Source organism: Pantherophis guttatus, chromosome 5 (assembly GCF_059756535.1).
Source record: "Pantherophis guttatus breed Tessera chromosome 5, ASM5975653v1, whole genome shotgun sequence".
In the NCBI taxonomy this organism is placed as follows: domain Eukaryota; kingdom Metazoa; phylum Chordata; class Lepidosauria; order Squamata; family Colubridae; genus Pantherophis; species Pantherophis guttatus.
In genome coordinates this window covers 13,317,586-13,333,776 of record NC_142067.1, presented here as the reverse complement: position 1 = coordinate 13,333,776, position 16,191 = coordinate 13,317,586, and the positions used below count along the sequence as shown (strand labels likewise).

The 16,191-nt window shown below is 41.8% G+C and overlaps 1 protein-coding gene across 1 annotated transcript; it reads right to left on the bottom strand.

Annotated features, from left to right (window-relative positions):
• Positions 1-508: 508 nt before the first annotated feature.
• Positions 509-15,822, bottom strand: MED17 (mediator complex subunit 17). The gene is made up of 12 exons (XM_034408702.3): positions 15,437-15,822; positions 13,290-13,456; positions 12,125-12,344; positions 10,334-10,470; positions 10,148-10,232; positions 9,754-9,906; positions 9,113-9,243; positions 6,576-6,760; positions 4,620-4,757; positions 3,471-3,588; positions 3,050-3,209; positions 509-1,631 (listed from the first exon to the last, which is right to left on the bottom strand). The coding sequence occupies exons 1-12, from the start codon at positions 15,675-15,677 to the stop codon at positions 1,423-1,425; spliced, it is 1,944 nt and encodes a 647-aa protein (XP_034264593.1). The 5' UTR covers positions 15,678-15,822; the 3' UTR covers positions 509-1,422.
• Between the last annotated feature and the right edge of the window lie 369 nt (positions 15,823-16,191).

The following is a 16,191-nucleotide window of genomic DNA, read 5'->3' as shown; positions in this document are numbered from 1 at the left end:
TCTATTCTTATTTCTATACTATACTATACTATACTATACTATACTATACTATACTATACTATACTATACTATACTATACTATACTATACTATACTATAATATACGTCTCCTGGACACGCAGTTAGGAAGCTAGACAACTATACTATACTATACTATACTATACTATACTATACTATACTATACTATACTATACTATACTATACTATACTATACTATACTAATTTCTATTGCCTTGAATCCATACAAATGGTAGAAGCCCACACCATTTTTTAAAACGACCCTGTAATCCCTTTGAATCAGGGTGGTCGGGGAGACTGAACAGAGCTCAAGCGTTTACTGTCCGGATGCCGTTCATGACATGTACGGAGTTAGCAGCAGACAATAACTCATTGTGCCCAGAGAGAGTAATATCTGCTACTACCTAGGATCCAATGCACAGCCTCCTGATTGTGAAGTGAGAGCTCCACATGTAGGCCACCCCACGCCACCCAGTAGAAGACCACACTGCTTTTAGAAAAACTGCAATTCTTTATTAAATTATATTTAAAAATACATTAGCATGGTTTACCCACTACCACCACTATCAAAGAGTCACTGATGGATTTAGTTTAAAAAATCCAACAATGATTATATGGAAATTTGTGGTATTGTTAACTTCCCAATATTTGATGAAGGCAATCATTCCATTTATTTTTGTATTTTCCCTCATTGTTTCCTGTCCCCCCTCCCATTTTCCCACAGAAGAATATGTGGCAGGCCTGAAGGCCCAAATGTAAAAGATGGCTTCCAGGTCTGACATCACCAAGTTGTCGCCAAACAGATATTATCTATTTTTATTTCACTAGCAGATATTAGTCCTGGGTCGGTTAAGCACGTTTGTAAACTTTTTACACTCATTTTTAAGTGTAAAAATGAAGAAGTGGGGGGGACGACCCTTACCCAAGCTTGCAAGTGATTTTTCAGTAATGCCACCATTTCTGCTCTTGAGCAAGCCAAACCAAGAATAGCTATGGCAAAATACTATTTTGACCCGAATAAAATTCTGGATTCTTCTTGTGAACGGTATTATTAGTCCATTTGTTCAAAAGATGTAACCAGGCAATTTAAATAGCATTTAAAGGCAAAACATAAATGTAAACCTGATGTCCTTTGTACAAAGTTGCCAATGAAGTATTTAATAAAATTTGAACTTCGGTAACGTGACTAATTATTTCAAAAGCTGTCACAGTTGGACTGAATATTCAGAACTTGTAGGGCAGACGGTGTAGAGCACAGGTGATAAAAGATGCAATCAAAAATCACTGAAGAAAAATCCATGGAGTTACCAGAAAGAGATGACTTCCAGGAATGTATGTGCTATTCTCACTCACTTTGCTTACACGCTGGTCTCAAAATCACCTCCTTGGATTGTTGTCCCTTATCCTAGGAGCAAGGAGTCAATGCGGCCATGAGGAGCTCCATTTTGTATACAAAGTTACGCCCTTCCATTTTGTTCCACTGGACTTCCTTGAAAGGGCCACGCAGGTAATTCCATTTGTTGTCTTGCAACACGTCACTTTTTGGGAGATCTTTGCACTGGCACCGTGGGAATTGGACCATGATTTTGCTGCCACTTTCTGGACCGTTCCGTACTGCGCGAGAAGGGGAAAGTACATCGTCATTTCTTTTAGCGATAATACTTAGACTTCTATACCACTTCATAGTGCTTTACAACACACTCTAAATCAGCCTATTGCCCCCAACAATCTGGGTCCTCATTTTTACCGACTTCAGAAAAATGGAAGACTGAGTTTCAACCTTGAGCCAGTCAGAATCGAACTGCTAGCAGTCGGCAGAGTCAGCCTGCAATACTGCATTCTAACCACTGCTCCACCATGACTGTTTTAGACTGTTCTTCAACCAAATCCTCTCTTAAAAGTTTTAATTTTAGAGAATTGTTTGCTTTACTATTTTTCGTCTTTACTGTTCTTTTACAAACTGTTCTGGATTCCTCTGGGAAGAACATTGGTATAGGAAATAATGCTACCCTGCACCGTAGTACAGGCAGTCCTCAACTTTCAACCAGTTGTTTAGCCACTGTTCAAAATTACAACGGCACTGAAGAAAGTAACTTATGACTGGTCTCCACACTTTCAACTATCACATGTTGAACTTATGTCATGTGATCAAAATTCAGGTGCTTGGCAACTGGCACGTATTTATGAAGGTTGCAGCATCCTGGGATCTTGTGAGCGCCATTTGTGATCTTCCCAGCCAGCTTCTAACAAGCAAAGTCAATGCGGGGGGGGGGAGAGAGATGGATTCACTTAACGACGGTGTGATTTCCTTAACAATTGCAGTGATTCACTGCTTGCATGGTAACTAAAATAAATCTGTAAATAAAAATTAAGACTACTATACCTAAAAGCTTTTCTATAAGCCTTACAATTACGGAATGTACAGTAGTGCATTTACTATTTTAGGAAATAACATTCCATTATATTTAAGCGATGCACAGGAAGAAGTATAATTCTCCATGAGTTAAATTACTACTTGTGTTTCCCCGAAAATAAGACCCTGGCTTATATATTTTTTTACCACCAAAAAAGGCACCAGGTCTTATTTTCGGAGGATGTCATCCACTGACTTGCCTCACTTACATGTATTGCCCCTGGCCTCCTTTTTGCTGTCAGAGGCCTTCAAAAACTTTTTCTTTTGTGGCCGGCAAGGCTTTCCTGAAGGCCTCTGCAGCCCATAACAGAGCTCCAGATTGTTATCAGCTGCAGAGGCCTTCAGGAAAGCCTTGCCGGCTGCAGAAGAAATGGGCCGGCAAAGCAAGTGTCAGGGTGTGCGAGGCCTGGCTGCAACTGTCCAAAGGTAAGTAGTAGGGCAGCTCCACCCCCAACATCCCCACACTAGTGTAATTTTTATCCGTGCACCCTGGAGTGGGTGCGGTCTTAATTAGGGCTTATTTTGCGGGGGAAGGCTTTTATTGGGCGCACATGTAAAAATCAAGCTAGCTTACTTTTGGGGTAGGTAATATTTTCAGGGAAAGACGGTAATACAATACCTGAAACAGCGTAGTCTCCATTAGGTGATGCTACTGTTATGGCAGATGCGTTGCCAATGCTTTCTACTGGGCCCAGCCCCACATGGTTACTGAAACTGAGCACATGCCAGCCCATAACCTTTGCCAGCTGTTGAACTGCAAGAATCTGATGTTGTGACATCTGGATTTTTTTTTTTTAAAAAAAGAAAAAAATTGTGTTTTAGCTGTTTTTTTTTTTTTTTTTAGCTTCTGCTACATTCTCTCAAAATACCAATCGCTTATTTTGTGAGCTATGCTAACATAAATAACTCTTGGTAGTTTAGTTAACCTCTTTAACCCTTGGCATTTTAATTAATCTCTTTTACAATAATAATGGAATGAGGACTTTGCTGTCTTAGTAAGTCAGTTCTAAAAAGAATGGGAAAAAAATATTGTTTTTTACCTGAGAAAGAAGAAAATCTTGTAATTCTTGTTCTTGATGGGACAGTGTGATCACTCTTCCATCTCTGTGTACTACTCTGATCTGTTCAATGCCAATATTCAATTGCAGTTGAATAGACCTTTGAAAATCACAAGGTATTATAAGTGGAGTTGTACTACATGGTGCTAATGTCAAAACAAATTTCCTTACTCTCTAATAAAAAGTGTTCATTTAAGCATCATTATCTTTAAATCAAAGTGAAATAAAATCAAACATAGTCAAATACTAACATAGTGGGATAAAAACTGTCCATGTGAGAAGCATTTACTTGCTAGATAGTATTGCAAATTGCTGTTGTGGCCGGCCAGCGGATCTGGCAGCAGATTCGGAGAGTGAGGAGGTTGGGGAGGAACATGGACCAGTCCTGGAGTCTGGGAAAGGCTCTGATGAGGACTCTGTGTCAGAGGCAGAGATGGGGCCAGGGCCGTATGCCAGTTATCAGCTGCCTTCGGAGTCAGACATCAGTGAGGCAGACAAACAGCTGGAGCCTGTTCCCAGTTGCCAGACGAAGGGAACAGCTAAAGAACAAGGGTCGACTTGGGAGTAAGGCCACAGGTGGACAATGAATGGATGAATTCCCCCAGAGGGAATAAAAGAGGAGCAAAAGGGGAGTGGAGTTTGCAGGAGACAATTAGTTCACTTAATTGGTTCATGACTCCTTGCCAAGTTTTGAAGATATCCGCCTGGCAGCTCCCCAAGCCAGATAAGGTCTGTGACTAAATTCTTCCTTGAAATTCACATTCCTTGCTGGCTGTGAATGAGAAGAATTCACAGTAACTTAATAAAAAGGGTTTTTTTGTAGGGCAAGGAGTCTGCTTTGTGCTCTTGGGAAGCCTAGGTCAGAACAATCGCCTTCATATCCATAATGAAAGCAATTTGCAATACTATCTAGCAACTGAATGTTTCTCATGTGGAAATTTTTATCCCATTGTATTAGTTTCAATGCAGAATATTCAGAACCATACAGCTACGGTATTTAAAAGCATAGTGAAATAAAGAATAATAAAAACACAAGGCAAACTGGCATTCCAGAATGGGTCTCCCCCCACTTGTGTTGCAAGTGAAAAAAAAAAGGCACGGCATAGACGTGGCCCCTCTTTTCACGCTTACTTGCATATCTGTTCGTAACCTTGGGAGGTGATGAGAACCTTGACACTCGACTCATACACATCATTGATGTTGGACCAATGGGCTTGAATCTGGGGATCCTCGATACGGCTGGCAAGACTGTCGATCGTCCGAGCAGTCCTAAAATGAAATAAAATCCCATCATAAAGTTTTAGTTTAGAACAAGGCAAAGCTGGCTGGGGAATTCTGGGAGTTTAAAGTCCAACACGTGACTAACCCACCGTAGCTATTTTATACAACAAATGTGACAAAACTTTTGCATTGCCATTTCTTTGCATTTTAATATTTAATTGACTAAGGGTCTCACAGTTATGGATTGTTATTATAGTATAGTTAGGCCATGTGTAAACTGACAGACTGGATTTTAATATAGATTTTATCTGTTTATTTTATTCTAGAATTTTTAACTGAATATTCACGATGTGTTTTTATTTGTTCTGGTCTTTGACTGTAATAAACTTGATTTGATTTGAGTCGACACCTCTTCACATTGCCAAAGTTCAGAAACTCTGGCTCAGATATATCCTGCAAAGCAACCAAAACCTGCCATTGTTTTATACTAAGTGTATTTGCTTCCTAACAGATATTCCCAAATCAATCATGGTTCCTTTTGATGCTGAATACTTCATGGCATTCCCTAGCTTTGTCATGTATGGGTAGTCCTCGACCTACAACTGTTCATTTAGTGACTGTTGGAAGAAAAATCCATCTGGTTCAGTTCCAAGCTGGGAAAAAGGCGCTGGAGATAACATGGAGGCTGTCTGGAAAGAAAAATTCTGTTTATTGATGAGCAGAACCAGCCTGTGATTCTGAGGCAGTTGACCAAATGGTTGAATGAGTGGATGGATCTTTATAGATTTCTGTGACTTTGAAGTTTGAACTGTTTTGAGGATTGTGCAATGAAGGGTTTTTTTGTGTCTTTTGCTAAATGGTGGTGGGTTAATCCTATTATCTCCTAAAAAGTCATGTGGTATTTTTTTTAATCCCATCACCCTGGAGCTGAAAATGTTTTTGTTTTGACAACCAGCCCCTCCCAAACCCCTCCTATTTATTTCCCAGCCAGGGATGGGCTGGCTAGCACCCATGTCTGCTTTTCCCTGAGAGCCGGCTTATTGTTTTCCTTTGCTCTCCTCTCCTTTCCTCTCTACGCATACACGCATCTGGAATGGGCCCCATCTGTTCCTCCCCCTCACTCAACTCAGGCCCCGAAGATAGCTACCTCTCCACCTGGGGGAGGACGGAAGGCCCCCACTCTGCCTCTTGTCTCTGATGCTGTTTCCTTATCTGCAGAACTGCAGAAAAAACAATGGCTATCAACCTGCCTTCCACTGAGGACCTGTATACTGCACGAGTCAAAAAGGGGGCTGTGAAAGTATTTACAGACCCCTCGCATCCTGGACATAAACCGTTTCGACTCCTACCCTCAAAACGACACTATAGAGCACTGGACACCAGAACAAATAGACACAAGAACAGTTTTCCCCCGAACGCCATCACTCTGCTAAACAAATAATTCCCTCAACACTGTCAAACTATTTACTAAGTCTGCACTACTATTAATCTTCTCATCGTTCCCACCACCCATCTTCTTCCACTTATGACTGAATGACTGTAACTTTGTTGCTTGTATCCTTACGATTTATATTTATTTTGTTTCCTGATTGCTTATTTGTACCCTATGACTATCATTAACTGTTGTACCTTATGATTCTTGACGAACTTATCTTTTCTTTTATGTACACTGAGAGCATATGCACCAAGACAAATTCCTTGTGTGTCCAATCACACTTGGCCAATAAAAAATTCTATTCTATTCCTTATCAGAGCCTTCCAAAGTCTCCGAAACTGGCCCGGGCCTTCCCTCAACCTCCTCCTTGTCTGACTCCACTGCTAGCTCTGCTGGCAGCCGATGGGCCACAATAGCAGGTGGCTACTTACGCGCGTCTCAGAAAGATGTGTTTTGCCTGCTTTATGATCTTCTCCAGCAGCCCCTCACTGGGTTGCAAGGAGCCGATTTCATTTTTATCAAAAGCCTGAGGTCCTGCCAGCCTCATTCTTTTGTGGCCGAAAGGAGCACTTGCCGGATGAGGCATCACATTGCTGCTCAGGGTCTGCTTGTGGAACTGTTGGAGGGAAAAGCAGTTGAGAGGTCACCATTCTAATATGAACAGCCATTTCAGGTGAACTGGTAGCTTTAGCAATAATTGCATACAACATTAATTGGCTTTTACCATACAGGTAGTAGACCGGAATTTCCATTGCTAAACAATGCAACTGTAAAATATTCTGTTTTACAGAACAGCAAATCCTCCTAAGCCCTAGACATTCTGATCTAGTTAGAGCTGAGATATACAGGTAGTCCTCAACTTATGACAATTGAGACCAACATTTATGTTGCTAACTGAGAAATTTGCTAAGCAATAGTTTTGCTCCATTTTACAACCTTTCTTGCCTCGTCTATTAAGTGAATCACAGCAGTTGTTAAATCACTGCAGTTGTTAAACCGTTGTTGAGTGGATCTAGCTTTCCCATTGACTTTGCTTCTCAGAAGGTCGCAAAAGGGGATCACACGATCCTGGGACACTGCAACCGTCATAATTATGAACCAGATGTCAACTCCCCCAAATTGCTAGGACATTCCTGGAAGATTAGCACTCCCACAATCAACCATCAATAGACACAGAGAGATAAAGCACATGTACACACCACTGAAAAAGAGATAATAAAGGGAAAAAACAAAGAGACCACAGCATAACCTTTTCAGCAGCCAACACCCAGATGAGCAGGGGCTAACATGACACAAATAATCAAGCAGAAAACAATGCCCTAATCAAAGAACTATCACGGAGGAAACCCAACCCATACCAACACTGTTAGGGCAAGCTACTGCTAGGCCTTGAGTTACAATCACAATTGAGCCCAACATTTCTGTTGCTAAGCAAAACAATTGTTAAGTGAGTTTTGCTCCATTTTACAACCTTTCTTGTCTACATCCAAGAATTATGATGGCTTTTTCTGGATGACCCATAGGGTTTGCTTAATGACTGCTACAATAAATGTCATAAAATTGGACTCAGTCAAATGGATGCCCTGATTTACTAAATCTAAAATAAAAATAAAATAAAAAATATTTACAGACCCCTTGCATCCTGGGCATAAACTGTTTCAACTCCTACCCTCAAAACGACATTATAGAGCACTGCACACCAGAACAACTAGACACAAGAACAGTTTTTTCCCGAACGCCATCACTCTGCTAAACAAATAATTCCCTCAATACTGTCAGACTATTCACTAAGTCTGCATTACTATTAATCTTCTCATTGTTCCTATCATCTATCTCCTCCCACTTATGACTGTATGACTGTAACCTTGTTGCTGGTATCCTTAAGATTTATATTGACTGTTTCCCTATGACTATCATTAAGTGTTGTACCTTATGATAGAATTCTATTCTATTCTATTCTATTCTATTCTATTCTATTCTATTCTATTCTATTCTATTCTATTCTATTCTATTCTATTCTATTCTATTCTATTCTATTCTATTGTCACGACTTACGATGAAAATTCCAGGCTCCATTGCGGTCATAAATCGAGGACTCTCTGTATATGCAAAATGCTTCATGATATTAATCTTGGGACTTGATCCTTAAGAGATAAGTCTTAAATAAATTCAAAGGGTGTTCATCCCCAATTGGGTAGCTAAAAGTCTGTAGAGATTCTCAGTCATCCAGTCATCCCAAAGGACAACCATGACCTGGAGGAATGAGAATTCAAAGAAAAAGAAAAAACAAGAAAGCCCAGTTGCCTCCTGAAAAAGCACCTTTGGGACTTAAGAGATAAGGATAGTTGATGTCCAGAACCTTTTGTTTGAATGGCAGTGCTCTATGCCAACTTGGTTCTTCTACTCACATAATGGAACATTCTGCATTGAAAGTATCTTGGGCTTCCCTCAGGACAAAGCAATTTTGGTTTCTCCTAAATGTTGGTTCTCTGGGTTGCTCTTAAATTGCTCACTGCCCTGGGATCACAGCTGACAACTTGGCTAGTTACTCAGCTATGTTGATGTTCTTCAACACTCCCATTTTAAAATCTGTCACTACTGCTGGGTCTCTTTTTAGTTTTTCCTATGTTTATTCTTCTTTTTTTCCCTTCAGTTTACTGATGCACTCAGTTGTACAAACGCTCAGTTGTACAAACGCCAGCTCAAAATGCCTTAAATGGTAGAGTCCTTAAAGGGAAAGAAAGGCATAAGCTGCAGCCACATGTCCATCTTTCCACGTCCGATTTCATAGCTGAGATAAACACAGGCTGCTCTGAAGTCATGCCATGTTGAGCACCTACAAGAGCTCCAGTTTTTAGGAACATGGTGAACATGAAATATTTTTGTACCCCTAAAAGCCTCACAAGACATTCAGTGAAAGAAGGGGGAGAATCTGAACTCAAAACTCTGCGGTAGTAAAGTTCTTTACCTCTCTGATCAGTTGATGCAGATTATGCTCTAGAACGTAAAGATGATCTTCTGGACCTTGTTTCTCAGAAGTAGATTTTTGGGATTTCTTGTCTTCTGAGGAGTGACACAAGGAAATGCAGAGCTGCAATCCTACAAAATGAAATGCAAAAATGTGTATGTGTGAACTGCATCTTGTAGTGTTATTACATTCTGGTTGTCTATACATAGCCATTGATTTCTTAAATATAAGGGTAAACATGGGTAGGTAAGTAGATAGGTGGGAAGGAAGGAAGGAAAGGAAGGAAGGAAAGGAGGGAGGGAGGAAAGGAAGGAAGGGAGGAGGGAGGAAGGAAAGAAAGGAGGAAGGAAGGAAGGAAGGGAAGGAAGGAAGGAAGGAAGGAAGGAAGGAAGGAAGGAAGGAAGGAAGGAAGGAAGGAAGGAAGGAAGGAAGGAAGGAAGGAAAGGATTAATGGTTTGGTTAAGATCAGTCCATGTCATGTATGAGTCATCTACACAGATAGAAACAGTAGCGTTGAGGAGCCAAAAAAATGAACATAAATTTGAACTAAATAAAATGCTTCAAATGCACTTCAAACGGAATCTTGTCTATTCGTTCAAACAAACAAGTGGATCAAATCCATCTTTTTCATACTGTCTTACCTGGGAAGGGCTGGGAAATGATTTGGTTCTTCACAACAACGTGAGGAATTTGTGACTTGATTTGCACGGCTTCCCGAGAAAGCTGAGCAAATATTTCTTTACACAATAGAACATTCTGGGCGGTCTCCAGCTTGGTTTGCCAATGCAGAGCCCCTGAATAAGAGAATTGTTGTTATTTACACATCAGTAAAAGCGGAAAATGAATATACCACCTGGGGAATTGAAGTCCGCAAGTCTTAAAATTGGCACGGCTATGACTCATTTAACAACTGTCTTGCTTAGCAACGGTAATTCTAATCCCAATTTGTGATTGTAAATTGAGAACCACCTATAGGACATCTTTTTCAAAGCATGCTTCTTTGAAATATAACAATTAACATTCTGAAACAAATACCTGGCTTAGATTTCAAGATAGGTTTTTTAAACAGATTGACTATTCCAAGGTCCCCTATATCTGGTGCTTGTTTCTGAATAGATACCTAAACATTAAAAACAAAACAAAACACAATTTTAGGTTCTGGGTTTTTTCTTCTAGGCATTTTAACCAAATCAATGCATAAAACAGATCACCTTGACAAACCTTAATATAGGCAGAACCTTCCAAATCACTTGGAATCTGAACAGCCAGAGGGCAGTAATCATCGGGAATCTTTTTATCCAGATCAATGTCGGTGTTTTTTATGACCTCAAATGTGCCGTGGTGAGGAAACAGAGACCCTTGATAAAGGAGAGAAGTTGGAACAGTTTATATTTTACATTAAGCAGATCTGAAATATCCAATGCATATTTGCACCTTCCCGTGTGCATACACTGTAGGCATAATTTTTAAAGCATCAAATACTGCTTCAAAGAAATTTGCCTTGGATTAAAGCAACTCCATATAATCTCTAAAGGGACAAGGAAACATTGAGCAAAACTACAATCAGAGCAAAACAGATTAACAGATTAACAGAGTTGGAAGAGACCTTATAGGTCATCTAGTCCAACCTCCGGCCTAAGCAAGGAGACCCTACACCATTTCTGACAAACGGCAGTCCAATCTCTTCTTAAAAGTCTCAAGTGATGAAGCTCCCACAACTTCCGAAGGCAACTTCTGTTCCATTGGTTGATTGTTCTCACTGTCAGAAAGTTCCTCCTTATTTCCAGGCTGAATCTCTCCTTGATCAGTTTCCATCCATTATTCCTTGCCTGGCTTTCAGGTGCTTTGGAAAATAGCTTAACCCCCTCCTTTCTGTGGCAGCCCCTCAAATATTGGAACACTGCTATCATGTCTCCCCTGGTCCTTCTCTTCACTGGACTAATTTTAATCTCCAGTCCCCTAATCATCCAGATTGCTCTCCTCTGCACTTTTTCAAGAGTCTCAACATCTTTTTTATAGTGTGGTGACTAAAACTGGATGCAGTACTCTAGGTGTGGTCTTACTAGGGCTTTATAGAGTGGTATCAGTACCGCACTTGATCTTGATTGTATCCCTCTGTTAATGCAATTTAGGATTGTATTGGCTTTTTTGGCTGCCGCTGCACACTGCTGTCTCATATTTAGCTGGTTGTCCACTAAATCTCCTAGATCCCTCTCACAGTCACTGCTATTAAGCCTGGTTTCACCCAGTTTATTTGTGTACTTTTGGTTTTTCTTACCCAAGTGTAGGACTTTACTTTTCTCTACACTGAATTTCATTTTATTAGATATTTTGTTAGAAAACATATTGGTTTCTACTTTCTTCATCAATTTATATTACGGTAAAGCTGAATTTAAACTAATTTTTTGCATGCATGCACCCACATTATCTCCATCAACAGTTACAAAACGTAAATGATATGTACAGGCAGTCCTCAACTTAAACACAGTTCATTTAGTGATTGTTCAAAGTTACAGAGGCACTGAAAAACGGGACTTACGACCGTTTTTCACACTTAAGACCACTGCAGCACCCCACGGTTATATGTGATCAAAATCCAGACGCTTGGCAGCTGCTCATATTTATGACGGTTTCCCCAGGTCACGTGATCTCCTTTTGTGACCTTGTGACAAGCAAAGTCAAGGGGAAGCCAGATTCACTTAACAACCGTGTTACTCACTTAAGCAGTGATTCACATAACAACTGTGGCAAGGTCGTAAAATGGGGCAAAACTCACTTAACAACCATCTCCCTAGAAATGTTGGACTTAATTGTGGTCGTTAATCAAGGACTACCTGTACATATATAAATAACAGAATAACAGAGTTGGAAGGGACCTTGGAGGTCTTCTAGTCCAACCCCCTGCTTAGGCAGGAAACCCTATGCCATTTCAGATAAATGGTAGTCCAATGTCCAATTCGTAGGTCCAGCACTGTAAATAACAGTACAGAAATTATGCCCTGCTGGGTTCACCTGCACTCTTGTAGCTCAAATCTCCCAGGATTTTATCTCCCACTTTCCTCAGTTTCCAGTGCTGCCTCAACCTGAGCAGTTCCGAGTTGAAATCTCTTTGCCGCTTATTTTCTTGGTTTTCCGCAACTGATTTAGACAACCTTTCTGCTCCTTTCAGAAGAATCTGGGCTGCTCCAGCTAAGGACTTTTTCTTGGACATCAGCTGCAAAACCTGAGGGTTCTAGAAATGAAGAAAGAACTAAAATAAATTTAAATGCAATCTTCTCCATCAGATTAACAGACTGAAAGGATATTTCTACATTTGCTCCTGTCATGAATGCGAAGGGCTGCAGTAAACTGATATTTATTGAATACAGTAATATGAAACCAGATGCCTCTAGATGTTTTTGACCATCAAAGGCAACCACCATGGCTAATGGCTGTGGCATTTATTGTCCCCAAACAGAAAAAACACAAAATCAGCCAGCCCTGATTTAGGATATATCTGGAGTAAGGATCTTTGTTTATTGGTATCATAATAATTATAGTACAGTAAGGTAAAAGTAAAGGTTCCCCTCGCACATATGTGCTAGTTGTTTCTGACTCTAGGGGGCAGTGCTCATCTCCGTTTCAAAGCCGAAGAGCCAGCGCTGTCTGAAGATGTCTCCGTGGTCATGTGGCCGGCATGACTAAATGGCAAAGGCACACGGAACGCTATTACCTTCCCACCAAAGGTGGTCTTTATTTTTCTACTTGCATTTTTTAACGTGCTTTCAAACTGCTAGGTTGGCAGAAGCTGGGACAAATAATGGGAGCTCACACTGTTATGCGGCACTAGGGATTCGAAATACTGAACTGCCAACCTTTTGATCGGCAAGCTCAGCATCTTAGCCACTGAGCCACCGCGTAATACTATTTAAATGTATATGCTGCTTCAGTCCCGATGTCTCTGGGCAATTACAAATAAAAAGTGTTAAAAACCAGGACCCACTCCTTCAAAAACAATAGACACAATGCATGAATATGGGATGTGATAAAAAAAAATGGACAGAAACCTACCAAATAAATCCATATAGCCCAAAAAGGGGATTTCACCCACACTTTGGAAAGGGTAACTCTTTACAAGCCAAGATGAGAAACGTGGAACAAATATTTGAACAGAATAAAGAGAAATTATGCCTAGTACCTGCTTTTGAGTAAGTGGTTCTTGTACAACTGGGTCTAGAGTCATAAACTTTTTATCTTTGACTATGCTGAGGACATCATAAAGCACACACATCTCCGTCAAAGCACTCCTTAAGTTATTCCTCACTGAATCCCAAGGCCAGAGAGAAGGCTGGAATTTTATCAGGCCTGAAAAACAAGAATAAAAGAACAGAGTTATGGAGGTTTTTTCCCAATTTCCGAGCGTTGAGATCTCCTAGTGGTCTCCGATCCACATGCATAAACTCGGGTTCAACTGCTACCAACCCTTGCGGAATCCCAGTTCCTCCAAAAAGACTCCCTTGGGGCAGCTCTGAAAGGCAACATACACTGTCCGTCCTCAGGTCAGGATTCAAGCAAATGTACTTAAAGCTACCCACAATGTTTCCTTTTAGTGGTGGGTAAAACATGTATTTTTTGTTGCCCCCACCCCGAAAAAAGCTGGTGGTTTTTCCTTATGTTGCATAGAATTCCCTTTGTATTTTCCTCTGTTTTCAGTTTGTCAAGCCACCCAGGGTCATCTGGGAGCTGGGTGGCTAAAAAAAATCGTATAATTAATGGAATTTAGGGAGCCTACTCCTAAACAAGATCATGGAACATCTGCTTTCAAGCCGAGATGGCCTTGTTGAATGCCTCCATGCAATGTTTTTGCAGAGTTATGGAGGTTTTTTCCCCTGACTTCCTAGCGTTGAGATCTCCTAGTGGTCTCCCATCCACATGCAGAAACTCAGGTCCAACTTCTATCTACCCTTGCAGAATCCCAGTTCCTCCAAAAAGATTCCCTTGGGGGCAGCTCTGAAAGGCAACATACACTGTCCATCCTCAGGTCAGGATTTAAAGCCACGGTGGCACAGTGGTTACAGTGCAGTACTGCAAGCTACTTCTGCTGACTGTCGGCTGCCTGCAATTTGGCAGTTTAAATCACACCAGGCTCCAGGTTGTCTCAGCCTTCCATTCTTCCAAGGTGGGTAAAATGAGGACCCATATTGTTGGGGGCAATAGGCTGACTCTGTATACCGCTTAGAGGGGCTGTAAAGCACTGTAAAGTGGCATATAAGTCTAAGTGCTATTGCTAAGTGCTATTTAAACCTACCTCATTTTCTTTTAGTAAAAGCCACCCAGGGTCATCTGGGAGGTGGGGGGGGGCTAAAAAATTATCCTATCATTAATTGAAATTAGGCAAGCTGCTCCTAAACAAGATCACAGAAGAGTTCCTTTTAAGCCGAGATGGCCTCGTTGAGTGCCCCCATACAATGTTTTTTGCAGAGGTATGGAGTTTTTTTTTAAAGAACTTCCCCATTGCTGAGATCTCCTGGTGGTCCCCCATCCAAGTATGGACCAGATCTGACCCTGCTTAGCTTCCTTGCCGAAGGAAGCTCCTCCTACTTTCCCCTCGAGGAAGCTTTTTTTTCCAACTTCCAAGCATTGAGATCTCCTAATGGTCTCCAATCCACATGCAGAAACTCAGGTCCAACTTCTACCCACCCTTGCAGAATCCCAGTTCCTCCAAAAAGATTGGGGGGGGGCAGCTCTGAAAAGCAACATACACTGTCCATCCTCAGGTCAGGATTTAAAGCCACGGTGGCGCAGTGGTTAGAGTGCAGTACTGCAAGCTACTTCTGCTGACTACCTGCAATTTGACAGTTCGAATCTCACCAGGCTCCAGGTTGACTCAGCCTTCCATCCTTCCGAAGTCAGTAAAATGAGGACCCAGATTGTTGGGGGGCAATAGGCTGACCCCGTAAACCGCTTAGAGAGGCCTGTAAAGCGGCATATAAGTCTAAATGCTATTTAAACCTACCCCAATCGTTTCCTTTTAGTAAAAGCCACCCAGGTTCGTCTGGAAAGGGGGGGGGGGCTATAAGAATAATCCTGTAATTAATTGAAATTAGGGAGGCTACTCCTAAACCAGATCAGGGAAACGTGCTTTCAAGCCGAGATGAGAGCTTCCTTGCAATGTTTTTGCAGAGTTATGGAGGTTTTTTTTTTTTTTTTAAAAAGAACTTCCCATTTCTGAGATCTCTTGGTGGTCCCCCATCCAAGCATCGACCAGATCCGACCCCGCTTAGCTTCCTCGCCGAAGGAAGCTCCTCCCACTTCTCCCCCAGCTGCTCCTGCTTCTCTCCCCACCTTCCTCCTCTTCTTCCTCGTCCCTGCCGGGCCATTCGCGACTCTCTCCGGCCGGTGCGGGCTCGTCCTCTTCGGAACCGGAGCTGCCTTGGCTGAAATCGATGCGCTGCGCCAAGCGGGCCAGGTTCTGCGACATGGACAGCGGCTGCAGGTAGCTCTCGCTGCCGTCGAGGCCGACCTCCTGGACATGTTTCTCGCAGGCCGACTCGATGCTGATCCGCACCGCCTGGAGACCCGACATCTTTTTTTTTTACCTCAGCGGCGCCACAGCCGGAGCCGCCGCTGAGGTAACCCGGATAGAGCATGCGCAGAAGAAACTACGGGGGCCCGCAGGGGGACAAAGCAGAAAACCTGCGATTCCAAGAGAGCGTACCGGCGGGTACCCCCTAGCGGTCAGTAGGAAAAGGCTCGGAGATGCTGGGAGTTCTGCGGGCGCGAAGGGAACGGTGCTTGTTGCTGGACCATAAGGGATAACAACATACGGGTATTTTACATTGACTCCCCCCCCACATCATCCTGTCAGAGCTGAAGAAGCTTCTTGGGTGAGAAGTGAAAGGTCTTCAAAGAAAAAAAAAATAAAGTCCAGTTGCCTTTTTTTTGCAGCAGCCCAAAAAAGTGAATACAATCCTTGCTTGTATAAATAAGAGGCAAAGAATCAAAATCACATGGAGTATTTAGTACTGCTTTATAAATCCTTAATAAGACCACAACCGAAATACTGCATCCAGTTTTGGTCACTATATTACAAAAAAAAA